Raw genomic sequence first — 26,746 nt, 5'->3', positions numbered from 1 at the left:
AAATCATTGAGTGTCAGCGATCGCCGATAACCTCAGGTCAATTCAGACCTGCGGTTTGCGGCTTTTCTAAGTTGCGGCGGCGGTGGTGCTATCGGGTCCCCATGGGGCTGTGGGGGGGACCCGATGGCATGGAAGGCAGCGCGATGGATAAGGAAGGCATCACGCTGCCTTCCGGTGAAGAGCCTGTGAGATCCAGCCCCCTGGATCTCACAGGCCGGAAGCTGTATGAGTAATACACACAGTATTACTCATACAGCCAATGCATTCCAATACAGAAGTATTGGAATGCATTGTAAAGGATTAGACCCCCAAAAGTTCAAGTCCCAAAGTGGGACAAAAAATAAAGTGAAAAAAAAGTTGAAAAAATAAAGTTTTCCCCCAAAAAATTTAAAAGTTTCAAGTAAAAATAAACAAAAACGTCATTTTCCCCAAATAAAGTTAAAAAAAATTGGTAAAAAATAGGGGGGAAAAAAAGTATACATATTAGATATCGCCGCGTCCTTATCGACCGGCTCTATAAACATATCACATGACCGAACACCGTAAAAAATAAAAACTGTGCTAAATAAACCATTTTTTTGTCACCTTACAACACAAAAAGTGCAACAGCTAGCGATCAAAAAGGCGTTTGCCCACCAAAATAGTGCCAATCTAACCGTCACCTTATCCCGCAAAAAATGAGCCAATGAGACAATCGCCCAAAAAATTTAAAAACTATGGCTCAGAATATGGAGACAGTAAAACATCATTTTTTTTGTTTTAAAAAAGCTGTTATTGTGTAAAACTTCCATAAATAAAAAAAAAAGTATACATATTTGGTTTCGCCGCATTCGTATCGACCGGCTCTATAAAAATATCACATGACCTAACCCCTGAGATGAACACCGTAAAAAATAAAAAATTAAAAACTGTGCTAAATTAAAAAAAATTGGCACCTTACATCACAAAAAGTGTAATGGCAAGCGATCAAAAAGTCACACGCACCCCAAAATAGTGCCAATAAAACCGTCATCTCATCCCGCAAAAATCATACCCTACCCAAGGTAATCGCCCAAAAACTGAAAAAATTATGGCTCTCAGACTATGGAAACACTTTGTTTCAAAAAAGAAATCATTGTGTAAAACTTACGCAAATAAAAAAAAGTATACATATTAGGTATCGCCGCATCCGTGACAACCTGGTCTATAAAAATATGTGCCCGTACAGCGGTTTACGACCACATATGGGGTGTTTCTGTAAACTACAGAATCAGGGTCATAAATTTTGAGTTTGGTTTGGCTGTTAACCCTTGCTTTGTAACTGGAAAGAAATTATTAAAATGGAAAATCTGCCATAAATATGAAATTTTGAAATTGTATCTCTATTTTCCATAAATTCTTGTGGAACACCTAAAGGTTTAACAAAGTTTGTAAAATCAGTTTTGAATACCTTAAGGGGTGTAGTTTATAGAATAGGGTCATTTTTGGGTGGTTTCTATTATGTAAGCCTCGCAAAGTGACTTCAGACCTGAACTGGTCCCTAAAAATTGGCTTTTTGAAAATTTCTGAAAAATTTCAAGATTTGCTTTCAAACTTCTAAGCCTTGTAACATCCCCAAAAAAATAAAATATCATTCTTAAAATGATCCAAACATGAATTAGACATATGTGGAATGTAAAGTAATAACTATATTTGGAGGTATTACTATGTATTATAGAAGTAGAGAAATTGAAACTTGGAAATTTGCAATTTTTTACTTCATTTTGGGTAAATTTGGTATTTTTTTATAAATAAAAATGATTTTTTTTTTACTTCATTTTACCAGTGTCATGAAGTACAATATGTGACGAAAAAAACAATCTCAGAACGGCCTGGATAAGTCAAAGCGTTTTAAAGTTATCAGCACTTAAAGTGACACTGGTCAGATTTGCAAAAAATGGCCAAGTCCTTAAAGTGAAATAGGGCTGAGTCCTTAAGGGGTTAAAGCTCTCCCATTTATCCTCAGTATTAATATGTGACAGTAGCTGCTCCCAGTCTACGCCCTGAAATGCTGCCCTAAACTCAGGGAAATTAGCCTTTTTAAAATTCAGTGTCTTTGTTCTGCCTGACAGAGTTTGCTTCTTATAGTTTAGGGGGAATATAATTATATTGTGGTCACTAATACCTAGTGTTTCTCGAACAGTTACATTTCCAACAAGCTCTGCATCATTAGAGATTGCCAGATCCAACAGAGCATTGTCCCTAGTGGGAGCTTCTACAAACTGGCCCATAAAGTCGTCCTGCAGCAAGTTGAGGAATTTTCTCCCCTTTGCAGTTGAGGCAGAACCATGACCCCAGTCAATGTCTGGGAAGTGAAAATCTCCCATTATGACCACTGTACCTGCCTGTGCCGCCTGCTCTATTTGGTTATATAGTTGTGTTTCTATCTGCTCTCCCTGTCTTTCCTAAATAGTGTAAAACCCTCAATATTAACAGTCCAGTCATGTGAAGAATCCAACCATGTCTCAGCCACACCAGCTACATTTATGTGTTATTCTAGTACCATAGCCTCCGGCTCCCCCATTTTGCTAGCTAGACTTCTGGCATTTGTTAAAATACATTTTAAATTACTATTACCTGTAAAGTGAATACCAGAAAATGGTAATACATATACCTAAAATACAATTTACAGCAACCTTGTAAATCATGGTGATTAAAAAAGGTTTATTCCTTTCAGAAATATGTTTTTTACCTGTTTGTAATAGCGCCACCTGGTTTTCAAAAGGAAACAGTGATAGCGAGGGTCACATGTATGAATAAAAATTCACCCTTTCTGCCTCATTGAAGGGTACAAGGATATCATTTAGTTATGGTTCATTTGCAGGGCCAAAAATTGGTGCAATTATCGGGAACAAATGTTTCCAGGAAACAGAAGTGGTGTATATCTTTTGGTAAATGACCCCCTTAGTGTTTGAACATAGATCATGGGACAACCTCTTTAAGTGACATAATGGCATAATCAAGATCTATGTATCTCCAGATATGCTTATATTTTTCTTTTTTTTTCTTTTAGATAACAGATTTTTGTGATTCCACTAATCATAACATTGAAGCTTCAAACCTGCAAAACAAAATGTGTAACTCCAGAAGTACATGGGATGTCATCCAGAAATCCACTGACATAAGCTCTACGCCACCAAGGTCTAACACCAGTATTCCTGACACCAGCTTCACGTTGCTTCAACCTAAACAAAGGACTGTGACTCTTGTACTTGATGTTTCAGGAAGTATGGATAACGTAAGTTTCCATTAACTTGAAATCCACTTGATGTTCCATGGAACGCTCGTTAGTGATTATCTGGTGGATTCTCAGCTGGTGTAAAAGGCCCTTTAGTAAACTAACACATGGACAATACCACTATACTATACTCCTAAACAATGCTGTTATATTAAAAATTATTGTAAGCAATGCTGCCTTACAGTGCAAATGAAGAGCGCGGCTATAGTGTTCAACGCAATGCCACCAGACTGCACATATAAACAAAGGTACCATAATGAACAATTAATAAAAGCTGCCATATGGCCCACACAAAATGTACCACTATATGTTCATAATAAATAGCTGAATAACCATCCCAAAATGTTCTTAAATAATACAGTACTTCCCAACTAGTGATGGACGAACATCGGCCGGGACGGTTCGCGAACGCGAACGTGATCAAATGTTCGCGAACCGCATTCACTTTAATGGCAGGCGAACCTAACAAACCTTCAGCTCATATTTGCAGCCACCAAATACTTAGTAGAAGTGTACAAATAGTCCCACAACATGGACAGTGACATACTAGAGGGGGATCAATGACAAAAATTCCAACAAAAAATATGTATCTTAATCAGGGGCCATTTTTATGCATCTTAAAGGAAAATTCTCTAAAATGTGCCCTGTTGGAGCCTAGAAATTTTTTATTTTAGGCCATAGGAGTAAATTCTGATTATGTGGCTCGAGGTACATTATGCAGTCAATAGATATAGATTTTACTGCAGGCCACTGGACTACAGGCCCCAAACATTAGGCATTCACAGGACAGAAAAGATCAAGTGATTATGTGGTTGGAGGTATATTACACGGTCAATGGATATCAATTTTACTACCCAAATGCACTATATAGAAAGTATATTATTAGTATATCACACCCCTACCTCAATCTTTTTCTTTTGGGGTCAACTGGTATATCACACCAGTTGAAATTATTTGTTCCAATAGTGTTTGTCACTCTGTGTAGCTGCGGTAACACAGCAAAACCGCAAACAAATGCTGCACTACCTAAATGCACTATATAGAGCGTATATTATTGGTGTATAACACCCCTCCTCAGTATGTCACACCTATCGATAGTACACCTATACCAGTCCTTAAAATAACTTTTGTGTCCCTATTAGCTAGCGTTTAGTGTCCCTATCAGTCTGTCCCTGCTCCACACAGCAACCTCTCCCCACACTGGCAAAAGACTTAATGTAAAAATGGCGGCCAGATAAGGTTTATTTATAGGGTAGGGGGTATGTCCATGTGCTGAAACGTCTCAATTGGCTGTCCTGTAACACCTGATGGATGTGTCATGGGTCAAAGTTCTTCACAATGTAAAAGAATATGGCACCGGCGGACATCGCCATATGTTCGCCGCGAAACGACCGCCGGGCGACCCGCAAGGCCATCTCTACTCCTAACAAAGCCCAAGTAATTCTATCACGCAGTGCTCAGTAAGGGTATGGTGACATGGTCAGGTTTCCTGATGCAGTTTTGGGAGCCAAAACCAAAATGAATAAAAAAAAAATAGGAGAAGTCGTATCTATCCTACAAACTTTCTCCCCTTATATGATCCACTGATTTTGGCTTCCAAAACTGCATGCATGACTGTGTGGTCGTACCCTAAGGGTACCTGCACACATGTTGGGTGAGGGTGCAGGAGATCTACATTTACATGCAGATTTCTGGGCGTTTCTGCACCCAAACCACATAAAACCCCCCAATTTCTAACAGAGGTTTTGGTGCAGATTTGATGTGGTTTTGCCTGATCTCATCATTTGAAAAGGGTGAAATCTGCAGTTAAAATGGCAAACATAATTGATATGCTGAAATCCTCATGGCAGATCAATTTCTGAGCAGAAAAAAATCAGCAAAGTGTACATGAGATTTGTCTATTTTCATACATTTTACTGCTACTGTATAACACTGTGGTTTTTCCGCACGGAAATCTGCACAGAAAAACCATGCATAATCTGCATTGTGTGGATGCACCCCAATACAGCCATGTCACAACATGCATGTACGTACACATATACATAATCACTTCCTGTAGGTATGCACACATACACACTCTAATTACATGCAGGCATGGAGATATATGCACACATAAGCTGTGTACATAGAAGCACATACAGTATATGCATACTCACTTCATACACACATGCATAATACATACAGTACATACTGTACCTGCACAAACATACACCTTATGATTGACTGCGATTAGTCAATTTCATTTCATTTAATAGATAATAGTGCAACTAGAATATTTCTAAAAGACCTGTAAAAAAAAAAAAAAAAGCTATAAAGACCACTAGGGGTCTCACTTGCAGCTAAGTTGCAGTCCGCTGTCGGTTGTAAGGCAAGATCCATCCCTGGTAACAGAGACTCAGAAGATGGCTGAGAGGATGTGGGGGTGTGTCCGAACTAGCTGAGATCTTGAGCCTTGAGCTTCTACACTGCTTTCCAACATCACAGGAGCTTCCTGCTTTTCTGTAAGTGTGATTTATCCCTCCTTATCAGCTTTCTGAGCTCCCTAGAAGATAACATTGTGGGAAGTAAGAGAAATGAGCTCACTGCATACAGTGCTGGTAGAAGGGAGACACCTCCTGTTTCTGAGAGAAATGCATCTAGCTGTGCAGGTGAAAGAGGGAATAGTATGGCTGAAAGGGAACTTTCCGTAGGGAAGCCCAAACCTAACTGTTCCTTCACATTTATGATTGTACAAAAAAGCACAGCCATTATGCAAACTTTTTTTGAAAGCTCAGATACCCCTAAATCATATACCAGATAATAGTGTTCACTGTACAGATACAAGGCAATCATGCATAGTCAGCCCCGACCTTTAAGGCCCTTTTACACAGACTGAGGATCGGGCCAATTATTGGGCATGAACGTTTACTTCCTACCAAAGCTGGTTCCTGATAATTTGCCCATTGACAGGTGTCCCCAATCACCCGATAAATGAGCAAATCTTTGATGCAGCATCTAAAATTGTAATTTCTGAATAGCATATTGCCCTACAGAACATGTGCTACCAATAACATGCAAACTACATAGGATTACAAACACAATTCAGATGCATGTTCAGATCAGCCAAAAATATATGTGTATTCAGTGGGGAGAGGAGAAAGCTGCTGCCAGACACTTCTGGAGGCAGCCTATCTCCCAGGAGAACAAAAGAATCAGGCAAAAATATTAGTTTCCTCCGATCCTTCTCTCCCCCAGTATCTTCTGTCATGGGAGAGTTGGGAGATCCGTACATACATAAGACTGTTGCCGAACCCATTGTTCTCTGCAGGTTTGTGTGACAATACACTAATATGTGTGGGGGCCTTCACACAAGGTAGATATCTAGAAAGGTGGCCTTTAAAGGTACCAGAATTATCACAGTGTCTCATGTTTTATGATAAATCTGCTTCATCTATAGACTGCCTGTCTAAAAGTTTAAAAGGGTATTCTGGTTGTTATATAGTAAATTATCCACTATCGACAGGATAAGGGATAACTATTATATCAGTGGAGGCCTTACTGATGGGACTCCCACTGATCACAAAAATGGAGAGCCCAAACCCCTTGAAACCCTTCAAAATGAATGGATGGTATGTCAAGCATGCACACTGCTGCTCCCTTCATCTCTACGGGAGTCTAGTATAGCACTAGGCCAGTGATGGCTAACCTCCGGCACTCCAGCTGTGGTGAAACTACGATTCCCAGCATGCTCCATTAATTTCTATGGAAGTTCTGAGAACAGCCAAGCAAGTGTGCATTTTGGGAGTTGTAGTTTTACCACAGCTGAAGTGCTGGAGGTTAGCCATCACAGCACTAGGCTATTTCGGGAACGCTCATAGAGATGAATGGAGCGGCAGATTGCATGCCCATCCTGCCACTCCATTCATTTTGAAGGGCTCCAAGGGGTATGTGTTCCCCAACAGTAGGAACTCCACTGATCTAAAATGACTATATTCCCTATCCTGTAGATAGGAGATAACTTGTAACAACCAGAATACTCCTTTAAAGGGCATGTGTTATCAGAAAATGAACTATTATCAGGGCCTTAATGGGAACCTAAAAAGGCCCTGGCAAAATAGAAAAACTAAAAGTGGACCCATGTTGTAGGCCGGTCCAATCTGACAGAAGGCGGGGCAACAAAAATAGGCGAGGTCAGCAATACCATAGTGCAAAAATGCCATCTCAGAACCATATACTACAGTGCAGCACAATATATTGCCCCAAAAGCAGTCCCTTTGTGGTGGCCATCAATAGCTACCATCTTCTGTCCTCCTCCTCCAGTTGTCTCTGATTAAGATATGAAGCAGGGGCTTAGGAGGTGAGATGCGGGCCACAACACTTGAATTCAGGAGAGCATGTGCAGATGCTGGCCAGGTACTGTCACGGCTGAGGATGGGGGAAATCCTCAGCCGTGCGATGCCAGTTGATGTTTTGGCTGCTCGGCCAGGACAACAGGATTAGGGAGCAGGTCACCTCCTAAAGCGTCCCTAACCTGACCCTAACTCCTAGCTGCATGGGCCGACCTTGAAGGTAGGAGGACCCATGCTCCGGAACCTCGGATCCCTAACTCACCCTCCGACCGGTCCCTGGACTAGGAGTCAAGGTAAGACGGCCTGTTCCTACTGAACACGGAGGAACAGGGGTCTCACTGGCCAAGCTGCAGGAAAAAGGGGAACACAAACAAACTTACGGATATGGCAGGTGAACTATCCGAGTTCCACCTACCTGCCACAGCCCTGCTGACTGGATCCCTGAGCAGACAGGAATCCAGATCCATAAGCTGCACTAACACAAGATAGAACAGGAAAACATCAAATAGACATCACACATAAACTTAACAAAACTAAAATGTGACATATGGTTTATGAACCACAAGGGTGGCTCTCACAGGCAGTTGGTGAACACAGGAGGTTGCTATCAGCAAGCATGCTGGAGCAACCTACTGAGCCCTGCCAAACACCAAGGCTATATAGGCCTAAGAGGCCCCACCCAACAGTCAGACACACCCAGTGACATCACACACACTGGGAAGGGAGTTAACCCTTCCAGCACCAGGGAAGGGAAGACATCAACTTAAAGGAGACGTGCACACAATAACATAAAAAGCAAGTGCACACATACACACATCACACAAAACCGCATGCACAACGTAGCAAGCTGCAATGGCACAGCTCCGACTGCTACACTGCCCATACACACTGTTGCCAGCGGCAACCACAGGTGAGGCAAATACCACAGCCCTCACCTGTGATTGAACACCAAAGAGAACCGCTGACAACCGCATGCGGTTCAGGAGTCACGGTCATAGCCATGGCCGTGACAGGTACATGAGTACATACCTGATTCTCACAGCGTTAATTACTGCCAAGAGCTCATTATGTACCCGACCAATGGCAGAAAAGAGGTCTTAGGCGACCCCCTAACCACTAGGAAATTTCCATGTAGGGTCTATGGCCGGTCTACCCCTGCCTGATTAAATCATGTTTTTTTATGTTAAACTTTTTTTTTTTTAGAATTTTTGGTGATTTTTGTTTTAAATTTCCATGTCACTAGCTACAGTATAGTATGTTTAAAAAATATCTGGCTAGGGGCTACTAGGCCTAATTATATTTTAAGACTTCCTGTTCTGTACAGGTAACTTTTCAATAGCTATCACATTATCATTAAAAGTAGAGTTATAATGACACATATCACCTGTATAGATGATACAGGATTCATGATTCACAATAGGTGATATCACAGCTGATCTCGTCCCTCCTCACCTCTGCACAGGTCACAGAGCATGCCTAGGAAACTCTCCCATAGAGGTCAATTGGGTCCCCTCCTGTTCATTGTGTCTATGGCCCATGTAGCTGCTGTTGAAGAACATGAAGTCTTGACATATTTTAAGCCTAGTGACCAGTGTGAAAATGTCATGTTTTCAGGATTAGACATGTTAAAATTTTAAATAAAATCACCCAAAATTCTACATCACATTAAGGGTCCATTCACACGTCCGTTGTTTCTTTCCTGATCTGTTCCATTTTTTGCGGAACAGATCTGGACCCATTAATTTTCAATGGGTCCTGAAAAAAAATCAGACATTGAGCTTTCCGATTTTTTTCAGGACCCACTGAAAATGAATGGGTCCAGATCTGGTCCAGATCTGTTCCGCAAAAAACGGAACAGATCAGGAAAGAAACAACGGACGTGTGAATGGACCCTAACTAGATTTAAACAATAGATTATTTTATGATGGAGCCTTCCCTTTAAGGCAGCTTTTAGTTTTCTTACATTTGTGCCAGATTCTTATTATGGAACTTTTTCATCATTTTTGTGCAAAAAGAATTTCCGGCTACTTCACACTTCCCTGCTAAGCCACACTACCTTTTTTCAAATGTGGTGCAAAAAAACTTTCTAAGGTTATTTTCACATCTGCGCTTTTGCTGCCTGGTGTTGAGATCAGGCATGGGATCTCAAAACCGCTTCCGTTATTATAATACAACCGCCTGCATCTGTTCTGAATGGATCTGGTTGTATTATATTGAAAATAAAGAAAACAATGGGCATCGGATCTGTTTTTTTCGTATCTAAAAAAAAACGGATCCTGCACCAAAAACCAAGTCAATGGTGCTGGATCCGTTTATTTTTCAGACACAGAAAAACTGTATCCGGCGCCCATTGACTTCCCATGCCGCACACAAGAACGCAACTTGCTGTGGTTTTGTGTCCGGCATGGGAACGCAACAAACCGGAAACTAATACATTCCGGTTTGTTCCGTTTTGTCCCCATTGACAATGAATGGGGACAAAACTGGTGCTTTGTACTGCGGTTTCGAGATCTGGTGCTGGATCTCAAAATCGCACAGCTCAACGCAGATGTGAAAGTAGCCTTAAGCACGAGATGTGACATTTTGCGCCAAGTCAACAGTGAGTCAATAGGCCAGTGTACTCATATTAAGGGCTCATGCACACGAACATATTTTCTTTTCGTGTTAGTTCCGTTTTTTTTTGCAGACTGTATGTGGAACCATTCATTTCAATGGGTCCGCAAAAAAAACTGAAGTTACTCCGTGTGCATTCCATTTCCGTATGTCCGTATTTCTGTTCCGCAAAAAAATAGAATATGTCCTATTATTTTCTGAATTACAGACAAGAATAGGACTGTTATATTAGGGGACAGCTGTTCCTTTCTGCAAAATACGGAATGCACACGGACGTCATCAGTATTTTTGCGGATCCGTTTTTGCGGATCGCAAAATACATATGGTCATGTGCATGAGGTCTAAGTGTGTTACCCCCGACTAAGAACAATTTATAAGATGCTGTTCTTTTTCCTTACAGTATAACCGCATTGGACGACTTAATCAAGCGGCTTCCATATTCTTACTGCAGATCGTTGAAACAGGATCTTCTGTTGGAATTGTTTCCTTCTCGACAGATGCATACATCCTTTCAGAGTTGGTCAAAATAGAAAATAATACACAACGCAAGAGTCTACAATCCCTTCTTCCAACCACAACTATTGGAGGAACTGACATTTGCAAAGGAACACTGACAGGGATTGAGGTGAAGCAACATCATTAGAAATAATAATAATAAAAAAATTATAATAATAAATATAATAATAAAAAATATAACAATAATATCCAGAGCCAGTGGAAACGAGAAAAAAGGAGTTACTTTTTCTGTTATAATACACTAATCTTTTCCACTGCTCAAAACAATGGGAGAGATTTATCAAAACTGGTATACAGGAAAACTGGCTTAGTTATTACACATAGCAACCAATCATATTCCACCTTTCATTTTTCAGAGCTCCTTTGGAAAATATAAGATGGCATCTGATTGGTTGCTATGGGGGGCAACTAAGCCAGTTTGCCTGAACACCCATTTTGATAAATCTCTCCAGTGACTTTAGAATGAAAAGCTTTGTGCGACCTTATCCAGATGTTTATAGGTCCTGCGATAGATGCTTATTTGATGTTTATTCCATCCCATATGGGCCGTTCTGCTGATGCCTGTAGTTCCACAGGGAAAAATTCATCGAAGCTCCAAACCTTCAAGAAAAATTTGATACGCTGTGAAGTCAAATTTCCTTGTGCTTCATGGTAACAAATCAGTTTTCCCTGAAATGGCGGTGAAAGAACCCAAAACATACTCAACTGATCCATTTGAGCGTGAAGAAGTCGCCGCGGCCATCTTGATTGAAGATCCTGTGCGAAATCTCATGCGTGGTGACGTGTGACGTCACGACGTGGCCAGCTTAATAACGTCATCACGTACCACGTGAGATTTCGAGCGGTGTCTTCAATCAAGATGGCCGTGGTGGCCTCTTTGGCGATCAATGGATAAGGCATTATTATATTTTTTTCTTTTTTTCCGGATTAACATCTGAAAGCCCTCACTATTATTGTCAGATGCCGCAATCAGAGATTAACGTGGCATCTAATGGGTTCAATGATGGCGGGTGTGACGCGATCGGCGTTCCCCGATTCTGCTTTGTTTTTGCTTTTGTAAGTGCAATAAAGTGGATTCCTTGCTGCTCTCTGAGATATTACACTATGTGCAGCTGTTTTTAATATTTATAGTATGCAGGAGGGAGGGAGCTTTAGTGAATTGTCTTCTGTGGAATTATAGAGACCAAGAGGGAGCGATCTGCGGAAGTTGGGAGCTTCAGTGAACTGCCCCTGTGGAACTACAGGCATCAGCAGTACAGCATATATGTGAAGGAAAAAACATCTGATAAACTCCTATCATAGGAACTATAAGGGGGTCATTTATTAAACTGGTGTAAAGTAGAACTGGTTTAGTTGCCCATAGCAACCAATCAGATTCCTCCTTTCATTTCCCAAAGGAGCTGTCCAAAATGAAAGGTGGAAACTGATTGGTTGCAACTAAGAGAGTTCTACTTTATACCAGTTTGATAAATGACCCCCTAAAAATCCTATATCTGGAGTCATTTAAGTATATTTATTATGGATTCATTGTTTTAAGCAGTGGAAAGAAATAATGAAGTAAAATTCATTATATCTGATGTATAAGGCTAAGGGGCTGTTCACACGGCAGAAATAGTTGGCCAAAATTCCGCCGCAGGCCACGTGTTTTCTGCCTCCCATTGTTTTCAATGGTGGCCTGGCAGTTAAAAGCTGGGACCTCAACAAAAAGGGACGTGTTCCTTCTTGGCGCAGTGGGCAGACAGACGCTGCTTGTAGCTGCGGTGGCTGTCCAGTTCATTGGAGTCATCGGGTCCACAGCATCTGAAGTAAACAACCGCTGCAGAAACCGCCACGTAAATGTACCTTAAAGGGGTTGGCATAAACTGGCAGGCAAACTTAAATATTCTGCTTTATCTCTCTGCTGTGCTAAACTCAGCTTTAGTCTGGTCGCTGGACTTTAGGGCTGTTCTGGTACCTATGGAGTGTTTACCTCCTCGGGACACTGGGTTAATATGTAAGGAGTCAGGGGGATTCTCATCTCCTTCCAACTCTAGACTAGACTAAGACTGACTGAAATCTTCCTGCAGCCCCTCCCTTGGTAGCAAACGGGACTGGCCCACTTCTGCACAAAAGGGGGAGAATGGAATTGTAAGTTCCATTCTATCTGACAATCTCACTGCCATATATGTTGCCACCTGCTGGTGAACCAGGCATATAACATGTAATACAACAAATAACAGTTACATAGCAGAACAATTAATGCACAGTGTAGGAGGACCTGGAATAAATACACAGATGACATTATGGTTAGCCCATTAGAGACAGTAGCAGGATGTAAGAATGGTAATACCATTCTGGGGTATTAGAAAATTTTGATATAAAGATTTAGGCATCTTAGTCATAATAGGAATAATACCTTCACATATAACCCAATTATTTATGTTTAGGTAAACAAAAAAGGTGATAGATCGTCTTATGGAACAGAAATTTTGTTACTCACAGATGGAGAAGATTCATCATTTGATACTAAGATTTGCTTTCAGAGTATTATAAACAGTGGAGTTATTGTCCATTCCATAGCTCTAGGACCCTCTGCATCAAAAGCTCTTGAAGATATTTCTAATATTACAGGTTAGTATAAACATTAAAGTCAAAACCCGCAAATTATAAGATATTATGTTTCTAGGACCTATAAAACTACTCAACCCATATGTATTAATTTATACTGATTTATTGCAACATATGTTAATCAGTGATGGCCAGTTCACCGTGTTCACCCGTGAACACATGCGGGCTGCCATCTTAACTCACAAGTCCGGCGAGGCACAGGTAAGCCCTTACCTTTGCCTGTGCCGCGAGCCGGTCTGAAACAAATGCGGTCAGCAGGAGCAGGCAGTTCCGAGAACAGCCCGATGAAGGCCCCCGGCGGCTGTTCTCGGAACTGCCTGCTCCCGCTAACCTTATTTGTTTCAGACCGGCTCGCGGTACAGGCACAGATAAGTGCTTACCTGTGCCTCGCCGGACTTGTGAGTTAAGATGGCAGCCCACGTGTGTTCGCAGGCGAACATGGTGAACTGGCCATCACTGATGTTAATGAAGATCTCCATTTTTCTATAACTGGGATCCAAATCCCCTGTTTCCCTTTATAGTTATAGAGATTACCAGAGTTTAATGACAACATTTTAGCTATAGTACCTGCAGCCACCACTGCGTAGGTTTCCATAGCTCCCATTGATGTCACCAATAGAATTATACCCGCTCATGGCTGAGATCATACCCCTCGTATGCAGTGGCCAGAGGTGTCTGGGGTAATGGAAACTAGCAAGAGAGTTGTACTTATGCTGTTACTGTATGTAGCTCCAATTCACTATGGTATTTTTGGAAAGAACAATGTGCTGCTACTAGAGTTGAGCGAACCCGAACTGTAAAGTTCGGGTTCGTACCGAACTTTAGCTTTTTCGGGACCCGGACTCGAACCCGAACATTTACGTAAAAGTTTGGGTTCGGTGTTCGGCGCTTTCTTAGCGCTTTTTGAAAGGCTGTGCACAGCAGCCAATCAACAAGCGTTTAACTGTGTGCCCTTAGAAGCCATCACAGCCATGCCTACTATTGGCATGGCTGTGATTGGCAAACTGCAGCATGTGACCCAGCTTCTATTTAAGCTGGAGTCACGTAGTGCCGCCCGTCATTCTGCTCTGATTAGTGAAGGGAGAGGCTGCAGCTGCTGTCAGGGAGAGATCAGGGAGAAATATTAAGAAGAACTGCCTTTTTGCTCAGCGATCTAAATCCAATGTGTTTTGTGGGAGCAGTGCACAATTTTTTTAAGCCTGCACTGAGCCAACTTCTGCTGAAAACAAACTTTTTTTTACCTCAGTTTGTCACTATCAATACCTAATCGGCAGCAATTTTATGCAACAATAGTGCACCAGCACTATGTATCTGCATGTCTGCTAGTCCAGAAATACAGCTTTTTTGCTGACTGTGCTTCAAAAAACTTTTTGTTCATATACTGGTCATCTTTGATTACACGTGCATAGGTGACAGTCACATTTAGGCCACAAAAACGGCCATTAGGTTACTGCGGTTAAAAAAAAAACGTTTGTTCATATACTGGTCATTTTTGATTAAACGTGCATTGATTACAGTCACATTTCGGCCACAAATACGGCCATTAGGTTACTGCGGTTAAAAAAGACTGTTTGTTCATATACTGGTCATCTTTGATTACACGTGCATAGGTGACAGTCACATTTAGGCCACAAATATGGCCATTAGGTTACTGCGGTTTAAAAAAACTGTTTGTTCATATACTTGTCATTTTTGATTAAATGTGCATTAATTACAGTCACATTTAGGCCACAAATACGGCCATTTGGTTACTGTGGTTTAAAAAAACCGTTTGTTCATATACTGGTCATCTTTGATTACATGTGCATAGGTGACAGTCACATTTAGGCCAAAAAAAGGGCCATTAGGTTACTGCGGTTAAAAAAAAAACTTTGTTCATATACTGGTCATTTTTGATTAACCACCTCAGGCCCTATGGCTTAAACACCCTGAAAGACCAGGCCACTTTTTACACTTCTGACCTACCCTACTTTCACCGTTTATTGCTCGCTCATGCAACTTACCAGCCAAATGAATTTTACCTCCTTTTCTTCTCACTAATATAGCTTTCATTTGGTGGTATTTCATTGCTGCTGACATTTTTACTTTTTTTGTTATTAATCGAAATTTAACGATTTTTTTGCAAAAAAAGGACATTTTCCACTTTCAGTTGTAAAATTTTGCAAAAAAAACGAGATCCATATATAAATTTTGCTCTAAATTTATTGTTCTACATGCCTTTGAAAAAAAAAAATGTTTGGGTAAAAAAAAAATGGTTTGGGTAAAAGTTATAGCGTTTACAAACTATGGTACAAAAATGTGAATTTCCGCTTTTTGAAGCAGCTCTGACTTTCTGAGCACCTGTCATGTTTCCTGAGGTTCTACAATGGCCAGACAGTACAAACACCCCACAAATGACCCCATTTCGGAAAGTAGACACCCTAAGGTATTCGCTGATGGGCATAGTGAGTTCATAGAACTTTTTATTTTTTGTCACAAGTTAGCGGAAAATGATGATTTTTTATTTATTTTTTTCTTACAAAGTCTCAGTTTCCACTAACTTGTGACAAAAAATAAAAAATTCTAGGAACTCGCCATGCCCCTCACGGAATACCTTGGGGTGTCTTCTTTCCAAAATGGGGTCACTTGTGGGGTAGTTATACTGCCCTGGCATTCTAGGGGCCCAAATGTGTGGTAAGGAGTTTGAAATCAAATTCTGTAAAAAATGGCCAGTGAAATCCGAAAGGTGCTCGTTGGAATGTGGGCCCCTTTGCCCACCTAGGCTGCAAAAAAGTGTCACACATGTGGTATCTCCGTATTCAGGAGAAGTTGGGGAATGTGTTTTGGGGTGTCATTTTACATATACCCATGCTGGGTGAGATAAATATCTTGGTCAAATGCCAACTTTGTATAAAAAAATGGGAAAAGTTGACTTTTGCCAAGATATTTCTCTCACCCAGCATGGGTATATGTAAAATGACACCCCAAAACACATTCCCCAACTTCTCCTGAATACGGAGATACCACATGTGTGACACTTTTTTGCAGCCTAGGTGGGCAAAGGGGCCCATATTCCAAAGAGCACCTTTCGGATTTCACTGGTCATTTTTTACAGAATTTGATTTCAAACTCCTTACCACACATTTGGGCCCCTAGAATGCCAGGGCAGTATAACTACCCCACAAGTGACCCCATTTTGGAAAGAAGACACCCCAAGGTATTCGCTGATGGGCATAGTGAGTTCATGGAAGTTTTTATTTTTTGTCACAAGTTAGTGGAATATGAGACTTTGTAAGAAAAAATAAATAAATAAATAAATAAAAATCATCATTTTCCACTAACTTGTGACAAAAAATAAAAAATTCTAGGAACTCGCCATGCCCCTCACGGAATACCTTGGGGTGTCTTCTTTCCAAAATGGGGTCACTTGTGGGGTAGTTATACTGCCCTGGCATTCTAGGGGCCCAAATGTGTGGTAAGTAGGTAAATGACCTGTGAAATCCGAAAGGTGCTCTTTGGAATGTGGGCCCCTTTGCCCACCTAGGCTGCAAAAAAGTGTCACACATGTGGTATCTCCGTATTCAGGAGAAGTTGGGGAATGTGTTTTGGGGTGTCATTTTACATATACCCATGCTGGGTGAGAGAAATATCTTGGCAAAAGACAACTTTTCCCATTTTTTTATACAAAGTTGGCATTTGACCAAGATATTTATGTCACCCAGCATGGGTATATGTAAAATGACACCCCAAAACACATTCCCCAACTTCTCCTGAATACGGAGATACCACATGTGTGACACTTTTTTGCAGCCTAGGTGGGCAAAGGGGCCCAAATTCCTTTTAGGAGGGCATTTTTAGACATTTGGATACCAGACTTCTTCTCACGCTTTGGGGCCCCTAAAATGCCAGGGCAGTATAAATACCCCACATGTGACCCCATTTTGGAAAGAAGACACCCCAAGGTATTTAATGAGGGGCATGGCGAGTTCATAGAAAAAAAAAGATTTTGGCACAAGTTAGCGGAAATAGATTTTTTTGATTTTTTTCTCACAAAGTCTCCCTTTCCGCTAACTTGGGACAAAAATTTTAATCTTTCATGGACTCAATATGCCCCTCAGCGAATACCTTGGGGTGTCTTCTTTCCAAAATGGTGTTATTTGTGGGGTGTTTGTACTGCCCTGGCATTTGAGGGTCTCCGCAATCATTACATGTATGGCCAGCATTAGGAGTTTCTGCTATTCTCCTTATATTGAGCATACGGGTAATGAGATTTTTTTTTTCCGTTCAGCCTCTGGGCTGAAAGAAAAAAATGAACGGCACAGATTTCTTCATTCGCATCGATCAATGTGGATGAAAAAATCTCTGCCAAAAAAAAAAGGAGGGGAAAGGCGTCTGCCAGGACATAGGAGCTCCGCCCAACATCCATACCCACTTAGCTCGTATGCCCTGGCAAACCAGATTTCTCCATTCACATCAATCGATGTGGATGAATAAATCATTGCCGGGATTTTTTTATTTTTTTTTATATACAAAGTGTTTGCCAAAGCATAGGAACACCGCCACCTCCTCAGCTCATATGCCTCGGCAAACGTATCTTTTACTGCAGAGGAGAAATCTCGTCTTGCAGCGCCGCATACACCGACTTGCGTGTAATCTGACAGCAGCGCAATGCTTCTGTCAGAATGCACATCAGTGCTGCAGCTAGTCGATCGGTTGGTCCACCTGGAAGGTAAAAAAAGAAAAAACCAGGCCGCAACACAATAATTTTATTAACTTTGGAAGAGAACATATAAACTTTAACTTTTTGAACTGAACATTAACCTTTTTGCTTACTGGTGTTTTTTTTTTTTTTTTTTACCTTTATAGAACAAACCTCTCCTTCCCCATGGGTCAATGTGCAAAGCGCAAATCGCCCAAAGATGTGGCAAAGTACGTTATGCACTTTGTCCCATGTGAAAGGAGACGTTTGCAGCAGCTGTGAGTGAATGGGCCCTAATAGCCCTGTGTGCCTGTCCTGGTGAGATGTGATCCCTATGCTAGGTGTACCTGTGTGTGGTACTTCCGGAAACACTCTCTTAAGCATAGGGCAGGGTGGTCAGGACAGTCAGGACAGAAATACCGGGTGTCACGCCTTATTCCACTCCTGCTACAGACACGACATCTTTTTCGGGGTGACGGTTGGGTTGAGGTACCAGCAACGACATTGGGGAAATGTCGCTCGTGTAGACGGCTAACTACACTGGTGGATGGGGCCACGGAACCTTCTGGATATAGGAGGTTCTCGATGATCTCTTCCTGGAATTTGAGGAAAGATCGTGTTCTCCCAGCCTTACTGTAGAGAACAAAACTATTATACAGCGCCAATTGAATCAAATATACAGACACCTTCTTATACCAGCGTCTTGTTCTGCGGGAAAATAAATACGGAGACAACATCTGGTCATTGAAGTCCACCCCTCCCATGAGCAAATTATAGTCGTGGACTGAGAGGGGCTTTTCAATGACACGGGTTGCTCGCTCAATTTGGATTGTCGTGTCTGCGTGAATGGAGGAGAGCATGTAAACGTCACGCTTGTCTCTCCACTTCACCGCGAGCAGTTTTTCGTTACACAAGGCAGCCCTCTCCCCCCTTGCAAGACGGGTGGTAACGAGCCGATGGGGGAAGCCCCGGCGACTAGGTCGCACGGTGCCACAGGCGCCAATCCGTTCTAGAAACAAATGCCTAAAGAGGGCCACACTTGTGTAGAAATTGTCTACATAAAGATGGTACCCCTTGCCGAATAAGGGTCACACCAAGTCCCAGACTGTCTTCCCACTGCTCCCCAGGTAGTCAGGGCAACCGACCGGCTCCAGGGTCTGATCTTTTCCCTCATAGACATGAAATTTGTGGGTATAGCCTGTGGCCCTTTCACAGAGCTTATACAATTTGACCCCATACCGGGCATGCTTGCTTGGGATGTATTGTTTGAAGCCAAGGCGCCCGGTAAAATGTATAAGGGACTCGTCTATGCAGATGTTTTGCTCGGGGGTATACAAATCTGCAAATTTCTGGTTGAAATGGTCTATGAGGGGCCGAATTTTGTGGAGCCGGTCAAAAGCTGGGTGGCCTCTGGGACGGGAGGTGGTGTTGTCGCTAAAATGCAGGAAACGCAGGATGGTCTCAAATCGTGTCCTGGACATAGCAGCAGAGAACATGGGCATGTGATGAATTGGGTTTGTGGACCAATATGACCGCAATTCATGCTTTTTAGTTAGACCCATGTTGAGGAGAAGGCCCAGAAAAATTTTAATTTCGGAAACTTGGACTGGTTTCCACCGGAAAGGCTGGGCATAAAAGCTTCCCGGGTTTGCGGTTATAAATTGTGTGGCATACCGGTTTGTTTCTGCCACAACTAAGTCTAAGAGCTCCGCAGTCAAGAACAGCTCAAAAAATCCCAGGGCCGAACTGATATGAGCCGTCTCAACCCGAACTCCAGACTGGGCGGTGAAAGGGGGAACTAATGGTGCGGCTGAAGTTGGTGACTGCCAGTCAGGGTTTGCCAGCACCTCAGGGATTCTAGGGCTCTACGGGCCTGTCTGTGCGGTGGCTGCGACGGGGTAACTACTGCACGTGCCACCGTACCAGCTTCAACTGCCCTTCTGGTGCTCGCTACTTCACCATGTTGTACGGCAGTGCTGGTACTAGGTCCAGGAAGGGCTGCGCTGCTGGTGTATGCCTCACCACGTGATCCGGCAGCGACAGCCCCACTCTGCTGCTCTTGAAGCGGATCCTGCGTAACCTGTGGTCTAGCGACACGGGGCCGGGTACGCCTGGTGCTGTCAGGGACCTCAACCTCCTCGTCCGAACTTTGGGTCAGAGAGCCACTGCTTTCTACAGGTTCATATTCTGACCCGCTAGATTCATCAGATGAGGGTTCCCACTCCTCATCCGACTGGGTCAGAATCCTGTAGGCCTCTTCAGAAGAATACCCCCTGTTTGACATTTTGGACTACTAAATTTAGGGGTATTCCCTGAGACTACCCAAGAAAAAAAGCAAACCTGTCTTACAAAGGGGAGGCTAGCGAAGTACCGGAGGCCGCTGCGATAGATAAAAAATATCAAAACTGATTTTTTTTATCGCCGCAGTGCTTGTAAAGTGAATGTGCAGTGATCAAAAAATATATATTTTTTGTCACTGCGGCGCGGCGGGGCGGGCGTGGGTGAACGCACGTGTGGGCGACCGATCAGGCCTGATCGGGCAAACACTGCGTTTTGGGTGGAGGGCGAGCTAAGGTGACACTAATACTATTATAGATCTGACCGTGATCAGTTTTGATCACTTACAGATACTATAAAAGTACAAATGCTGATTAGCGATACGCTAAATAGCGAATAAGTGACTGCGGTGCGGTGGGCTGGGCGCTAACTCACGCTAAACTACCTAACCAAGGGGCCTAAACTATCCCTAAAACCTAACAGTCAATACCAGTGAAAAAAAAAAAGTGACAGTTTACACTGATCACTTTTTTTCCTTTCACTAGTGATTGACAGGGGCGATCAAAGGGGTGATCAAAGGGTTAATTGGGGTGTAGGGGGGTGATCTGGGGCTACAGTGAAGTGTTTGGTGCTACTCACAGTTCAGTCTGCTCCTCTGCTGGATCCAACCGACGAAAAGGACCAGCAGAGGAGCAGACAAGCCATATAACAGATCATATTTACTAATATGATCTGTTATATGGCTTGTGATTGGATTTTTTGAAAATCGCCAGCCTGCCAGCCAATGATCGTTGCTGGCAGGCTGGTGACGAACTTGTTCTTTAACTTTTGCCGGCCCGCGATGCGCATGCGCGGGCCGGCTCTGACCGAAATCTCGCGTCTCGCGAGATGACGCAGGGATGCGTCCAGGAGGAATGAATCAACCACCTTCCGGACACATCCGTGCGTTAGGCGGTCGGGAGGTGGTTAAACGTGCATTGATTACAGTCACATTTTGGCCACAAATACGGCCATTAGGTTACTGCGGTTAAAAAAAAGTTTGTTCATATACTGGTCATTTTTGATTAAACGTGCATTGATTACAGTCACATTTAGGCCACAAAATCGCCATTTGGTTACTGCAGTTTAAAAAAAACGTTTGTTCATATACTGGTCATTTTTGATTAAACGTGCATTGATTACAGTCACATTTAGGCTACAAATACGGCCATTTGGTTACTGCGGTTTAAAAAAAGTTTGTTCATATACTGGTCATCTTTGATTACACGTGCATAGGTGACAGTCACATTTAGGCCACAAATACGGCCATTAGGTTACTGCGGTTAAAAAAACACCTTTTTTTCATATACTGGTCATCTTTGATTACACGTGCATAGGTGACAGTCACATTTAGGCCACAAATATGGCCATTAGGTTACTGCGGTTTAAAAAAACTGTTTGATCATATACTGGTCGCTTTTGATTAAACGTACATTGATTACAGTCACATTTAGGCCACAAATACGGCCATTTGATTACTGCGGTTTAAAAAAAACGTTTGTACATATACTGGTCATTTTTGATTAAACGTGCATTGATTACAGTCACATTTAGGCCACAAATACAGCAATTTGGTTACTGCGGTTTAAAAAAAAGTTTGTTCATATACTGGTCATTTTTGATTAAACGTGCATTGATCACAGTCACATTTAGGCCACAAATACGGACATTTGGTTACTGCGGTTAAAAAAAAACGTTTGTTCATATACTGGTCATTTTTTATTTAACGTGCATTGATTACAGTCACATTTAGGCCACAAATACGGCCATTTGGTTACTGTGGTTTAAAAAAAACTTTGTTAATATACTGGTCATTTTTGATTAAAAGTGCATTGATTACAGTCACATTTAGGCCACAAATACGGCTATTTGGTTACTGCGGTTTAAAAAAAACGTTTGTTCATATACTGGTCATCTTTGATTACACGTGCATAGGTGACAGTCACATTTAGGCAACAAGTACGGCCGTTTGGTTACTGCGGTTTTAAAAAACCGTCTGTTAATATACTGGTCATCTTTTATTAAACGTGCATTGATTACAGTCACATTTAGGCCACAAATACGGCCATTTGGTTAATGCGGTTTAAAAAAAACGTTTGTTCATATACTGGTCATTTTTGATTAAACGTGCATTGATTACAGTCACATTTAGGCCACAAATACGGCCATTTGGTTACTGCGGTTTAAAAAAAAGTTTGTTAATATCCTGGTCATCTTTGATTAAACGTACATTGATTACAGTCACATTTAGGCCATAAATACGGCCATTAGGTTACTGCGGTTAAAAAAAAAACTTGTTCATATACTGGTCATCTTTAATTACACGTGCACCGGTGACTGTCACATTTAGGCCACGAATACCGCTGTCATATAGAGTTAAAAAAAAATTTGAGTGCAATACCCTACATCAAGGTTTATATTGGCGGTTAATCATTTTTAACATACTTAACCAATTTTTACTTTGCTTTGTGAACGCTAACTTTTAGGCAAACATCTAATAAGGGACGCGGTCATGGTCGCGGTGGTGGTGTTGGTGGAGCCACTGCTCGGTAACATGAACCCCCTTTTGCCGTGAATGAAACCCTTCTGTGCCTGGTTGACATGGGCCTAAATCTATCAAAATTGTCTGTTCTATTGCTGGGTGACATGAACCCCCTTTTCCCGTGAATGAACCCCTGCTGTGCCTGGTTGACAGGGGCCTAAATCTCTCAAAATCGTCTGTTCTATTGCTGGGTGACATGAACCCCCTTTTGCCATGAATGAACCCCTGCTGTGCCTGGTTGACATGGGCCTAAATCTATCAAAATCACCTGTTCTATTGCTGGGTGACATGAACCCCCTATTCCCATGAATGAACCCCTGCTGTGCCTGGTTGACAGGGGCCTAAATCTCTCAAAATCGTCTGTTCTATTGCTGGGTGACATGAACCCCCTTTTGCCGTGAATGAACCCCTGCTATGCCTGGGTGACAGGGGCCTAAATCTCTCAAAATTGTCTGTTCTATTGCTGGGTGACATAAACCCCCTTTTGCCGTGAATAAACCTCTGCTGTGCCTGGGTGACAGGGGCCTCGTTCTCTCAAAATCCTCTGTTCTATTGCTGGGTGACATGAACCCCTTTTTGCTGTGAACAAGCTTACGTTTATTAAAATGAACCAGGCATGGATCCCACAGAACTTGTCCGTACCTTGTGCAGAATAGACATTTATACCAGCCTCAACCATCCATTCTTGTACTCAAGTGCACTTATTCTTTGTTTTATTTTGTTATATGTCCCAATTTAAAAATAAAAAATAACACAAATCAGTGTTGGCTACCTATTTCTCCTTCACCGCCGCTTCCACCTACACCGCCACGTCAACCTGCACCGCCACATCCACCCATCCACCGCCTCCTCAACTTTTTCTCCTAGATCCAGATCTTTATTTTTAATTTTTCTGTATTTTATGTTATTTTAAGTCATTTCCCTATCCACATTTGTTTGCAGAACAATTGCCATGCCCTTAAGCATATTTTGATGCCTTTTGCAGCCCTCTAGCCCTTTCAAGGAGTATTTTAGAGCCATTTTAGTGGCCAAAAGTTCGGGTCCCCATTGACTTCAATGGGGTTTGGGTTCAGGGTCAAGTTCGGGTCCCGAACCCAAACTTTTTTTTCAAGTTCGGTCGAACCTGCCGAACCCGAACATCCAGGTGTCCGCTCAACTCTAGCTGCTACCACTGGCTGCCACGTACAACTGGTCTCAGACATGAATGGAAGTAGAACAGGTGCTTCATACATATGCCACTCATTATTTTAGACCAAGATAAGTTGAATACAATAATAAAAAAAGATGCCTACAATGGCGTCCATAACCTTTAATTACTTTGCCTCATTTGGGGCTTGATGTAGTGCTTACTATTTTATTTTTTAATTGCAGACTGCATTGTAATTTTAAATTGCATTATTGTAGGATACATTTAATGCATCGATTAAACGTTACTATGAATGGGGGGGGGTGGAAAAAAGGGCAACGATGCTATATTTTTTCGGGATTTATTTTTATGGTTCACCATGCAGCTCAAACTATAAGCTATCTGTGGGTCTTCGTAATTATGAAATAGTAAATTTAAATTTTGTTATGTTTTAGTACTTTATACAGTATTTTTTTTCTGTTTCTGTATTTCAAGACCCATAACTTTCAGTTTTTCCATCAGCAGAGCTATGTGAGGCCTTGTTGGTACGATTATGGGGTAGCGGGGCTTGTTGATTACTCTTTTAATTCCTGTTTTTGAGAGATGGAATGAACAAATAAAGAGCTACTCTGACTTAAAAAAAAAAATTTAACAGCATTTACCTTGCAAGTCAAATAGCAAGTTTTTTCTTTCTTTTAATTATCTAATTTTTATTGACATTTTTCGAGGCCCTTTCATCACTCCTGATATATATCTGCTTTAATATGTACTTACCTTGTTTCCAATGTATCCCTTTTTCAAGTAAAATGAGCTCTGTATCATAAAACCTCTGAACGTGCAAAGAGGGTAACAAATGTAATCATCTCTAAATGAGCAAGGTTATAATAAAATAAAAGTTGTTTAAGTAATTAATAGAGATAATTTTACAGGTGGAATAGTTTATACAGCAACAGACACGGTAGATGCCAATGGTTTGATTAATGCCTTCAGTGGACTACAGTCTGGAAGTGGAAATGTCACTCAGAAAGTCATTCAGGTAAGTTATCATGGTAACATTATAAGGTAGTTGTCTAGAATATGTAATAAACCTGCTCCAATGGTGTTGTTTCCCAAGTGCACCAGATTCCCTTGATTTGATCACAAGTTTTTATTTGCCTTTCCTCATTCTAAGTTTGGCTCCTGCCTTTAGTCTGTCCCTGTAGCTACTTCTATTGTGATGAGCACCGAACATCCTGAGCCTCTCATTTTAGGTTTTAGGGCTGATGTCAGCGATCAACACACGCACTTAGCCTACATACACCTAAAGACTGCTAACACTGTGTTTCTTCAACTACTATAAAATTGACCCCAGAACAGGGGTCTTGCAAAGTGTTAAATTGGTACATAACTAAAATGATTCATGCTTTGTATTCTGCTTTGTAAGTGTTCCCAAAAGCTGTCTGCAGGTGTCCCTGTTCAATTAATAAGCCATGACTCATCAGAAGAAAACTAGGTCTCTCACTCTGAGGGAGAAGCTAGTTAATTAGATTGCATCAGCCACTTTAGTCTAACTCTGCCTGCCACTTAGGGCAGATGCTAGTTCTGGCTGAGCTCTGCTTGTGAGACAATATCTTCAGGCAAACATAATTTCTGCATCCTAGAAGAAAAGAGAAAATATATTTAGAGACTTCAAGTATCACAAGGCCATGCTGGTTGTCAAGGTATTTGCTTGTTTATGGCTATAGACTTTTCTACTTATGGAAGGATCAACAGTTTATGGCACCTTTCACACTTATTAAATAGATTGGCCGACCGTTTGACGATCTGCGCCCCTCAGCCCAAGAGTTGCACAGCTGATTGTGAGACTTTATGCATATGGATAGTTTGTAGTCTCTGGTGCCTACCACACTTTCTTGTTATGTGTGTGTGTGTGTATGGTTTGTAGTCTGGGACAACTAACATATTTTTGAGAGTCTTGCATGCCTTTGATCCTCTTGCAGATTTTTTAGAAGGAGCTCAGAGACTACTCCTGTCATCATCATTGTTGCTGTTTACCTTTATATATTTATATAAATATATATATATATATATATATATATATATACCGTATTTATCGGCGTATAACACGCACTGGCGTATAACACGCACCCTTCATTTTAAGGGAAATTTCAGGAAAAAAAAAAAAATTTCAAATTGTACTGCTATGGGGTGGGGGGATCTGTGGATGGAACTGTTATGGGGGGGATCTGTGGATGACACTGCTATATGTCATCCACAGATCCCCCTCATAACAGTGTCCATTTCAAATTGTACTGCTATGGGGTGGGGGGATCTGTGGATGGAACTGTTATGGGGGGGATCTGTGGATGACACTGCTATATGTCATCCACAGATCCCCCTCATAACAGTGTCCATTTCAAATTGTACTGCTATGGGGTGGGGGGATCTGTGGATGGAACTGTTATGGGGGGGATCTGTGGATGACACTGCTATATGTCATCCACAGATCCCCCTCATAACAGTGTCCCCCAATACACCGGGCCCCGCCGCTCACCGAAGTATTTATAAACGTGAATCCTTATCCTGTTATTAGGCTGCCCTCTCCCATGTCCCCCCTGTATCCCCACAGCACTTACGATTCACACGCTTCCATAGCAGGCAGAGCGGACGGCACCAGTAACGTCACTCACTGACGTCGCGCGTCTGCTCCGCCTGCTTCATTCATAAAGGGGGCGGAGCAGGCGCTCGACGTCAGTGAGTGACGTTACTGCTGCCCTCTGCTCTG

General features: G+C 42.0%; 1 protein-coding gene across 1 annotated transcript in view; it reads left to right on the top strand.

Annotated features, from left to right (window-relative positions):
- Positions 1 to 26,746, top strand: part of LOC120979790 (calcium-activated chloride channel regulator 3A-1-like) — a 105,354-nt gene that overhangs the window by 63,639 nt on the left and 14,969 nt on the right. The window contains exons 7-10 of the mRNA XM_040408747.1: positions 3,032 to 3,256; positions 10,598 to 10,822; positions 13,140 to 13,323; positions 24,912 to 25,018. Of these exons, the coding sequence (XP_040264681.1) occupies positions 3,032 to 3,256; positions 10,598 to 10,822; positions 13,140 to 13,323; positions 24,912 to 25,018 (741 nt within the window). The remainder of the gene's footprint in view (positions 1 to 3,031; positions 3,257 to 10,597; positions 10,823 to 13,139; positions 13,324 to 24,911; positions 25,019 to 26,746) is intronic.

Source organism: Bufo bufo, chromosome 9 (assembly GCF_905171765.1).
Source record: "Bufo bufo chromosome 9, aBufBuf1.1, whole genome shotgun sequence".
NCBI classification, from domain to species: domain Eukaryota; kingdom Metazoa; phylum Chordata; class Amphibia; order Anura; family Bufonidae; genus Bufo; species Bufo bufo.
The sequence above is the reverse complement of the archived record's forward strand: the minus strand, read 5'-3'. Positions and strand labels throughout refer to the sequence as shown.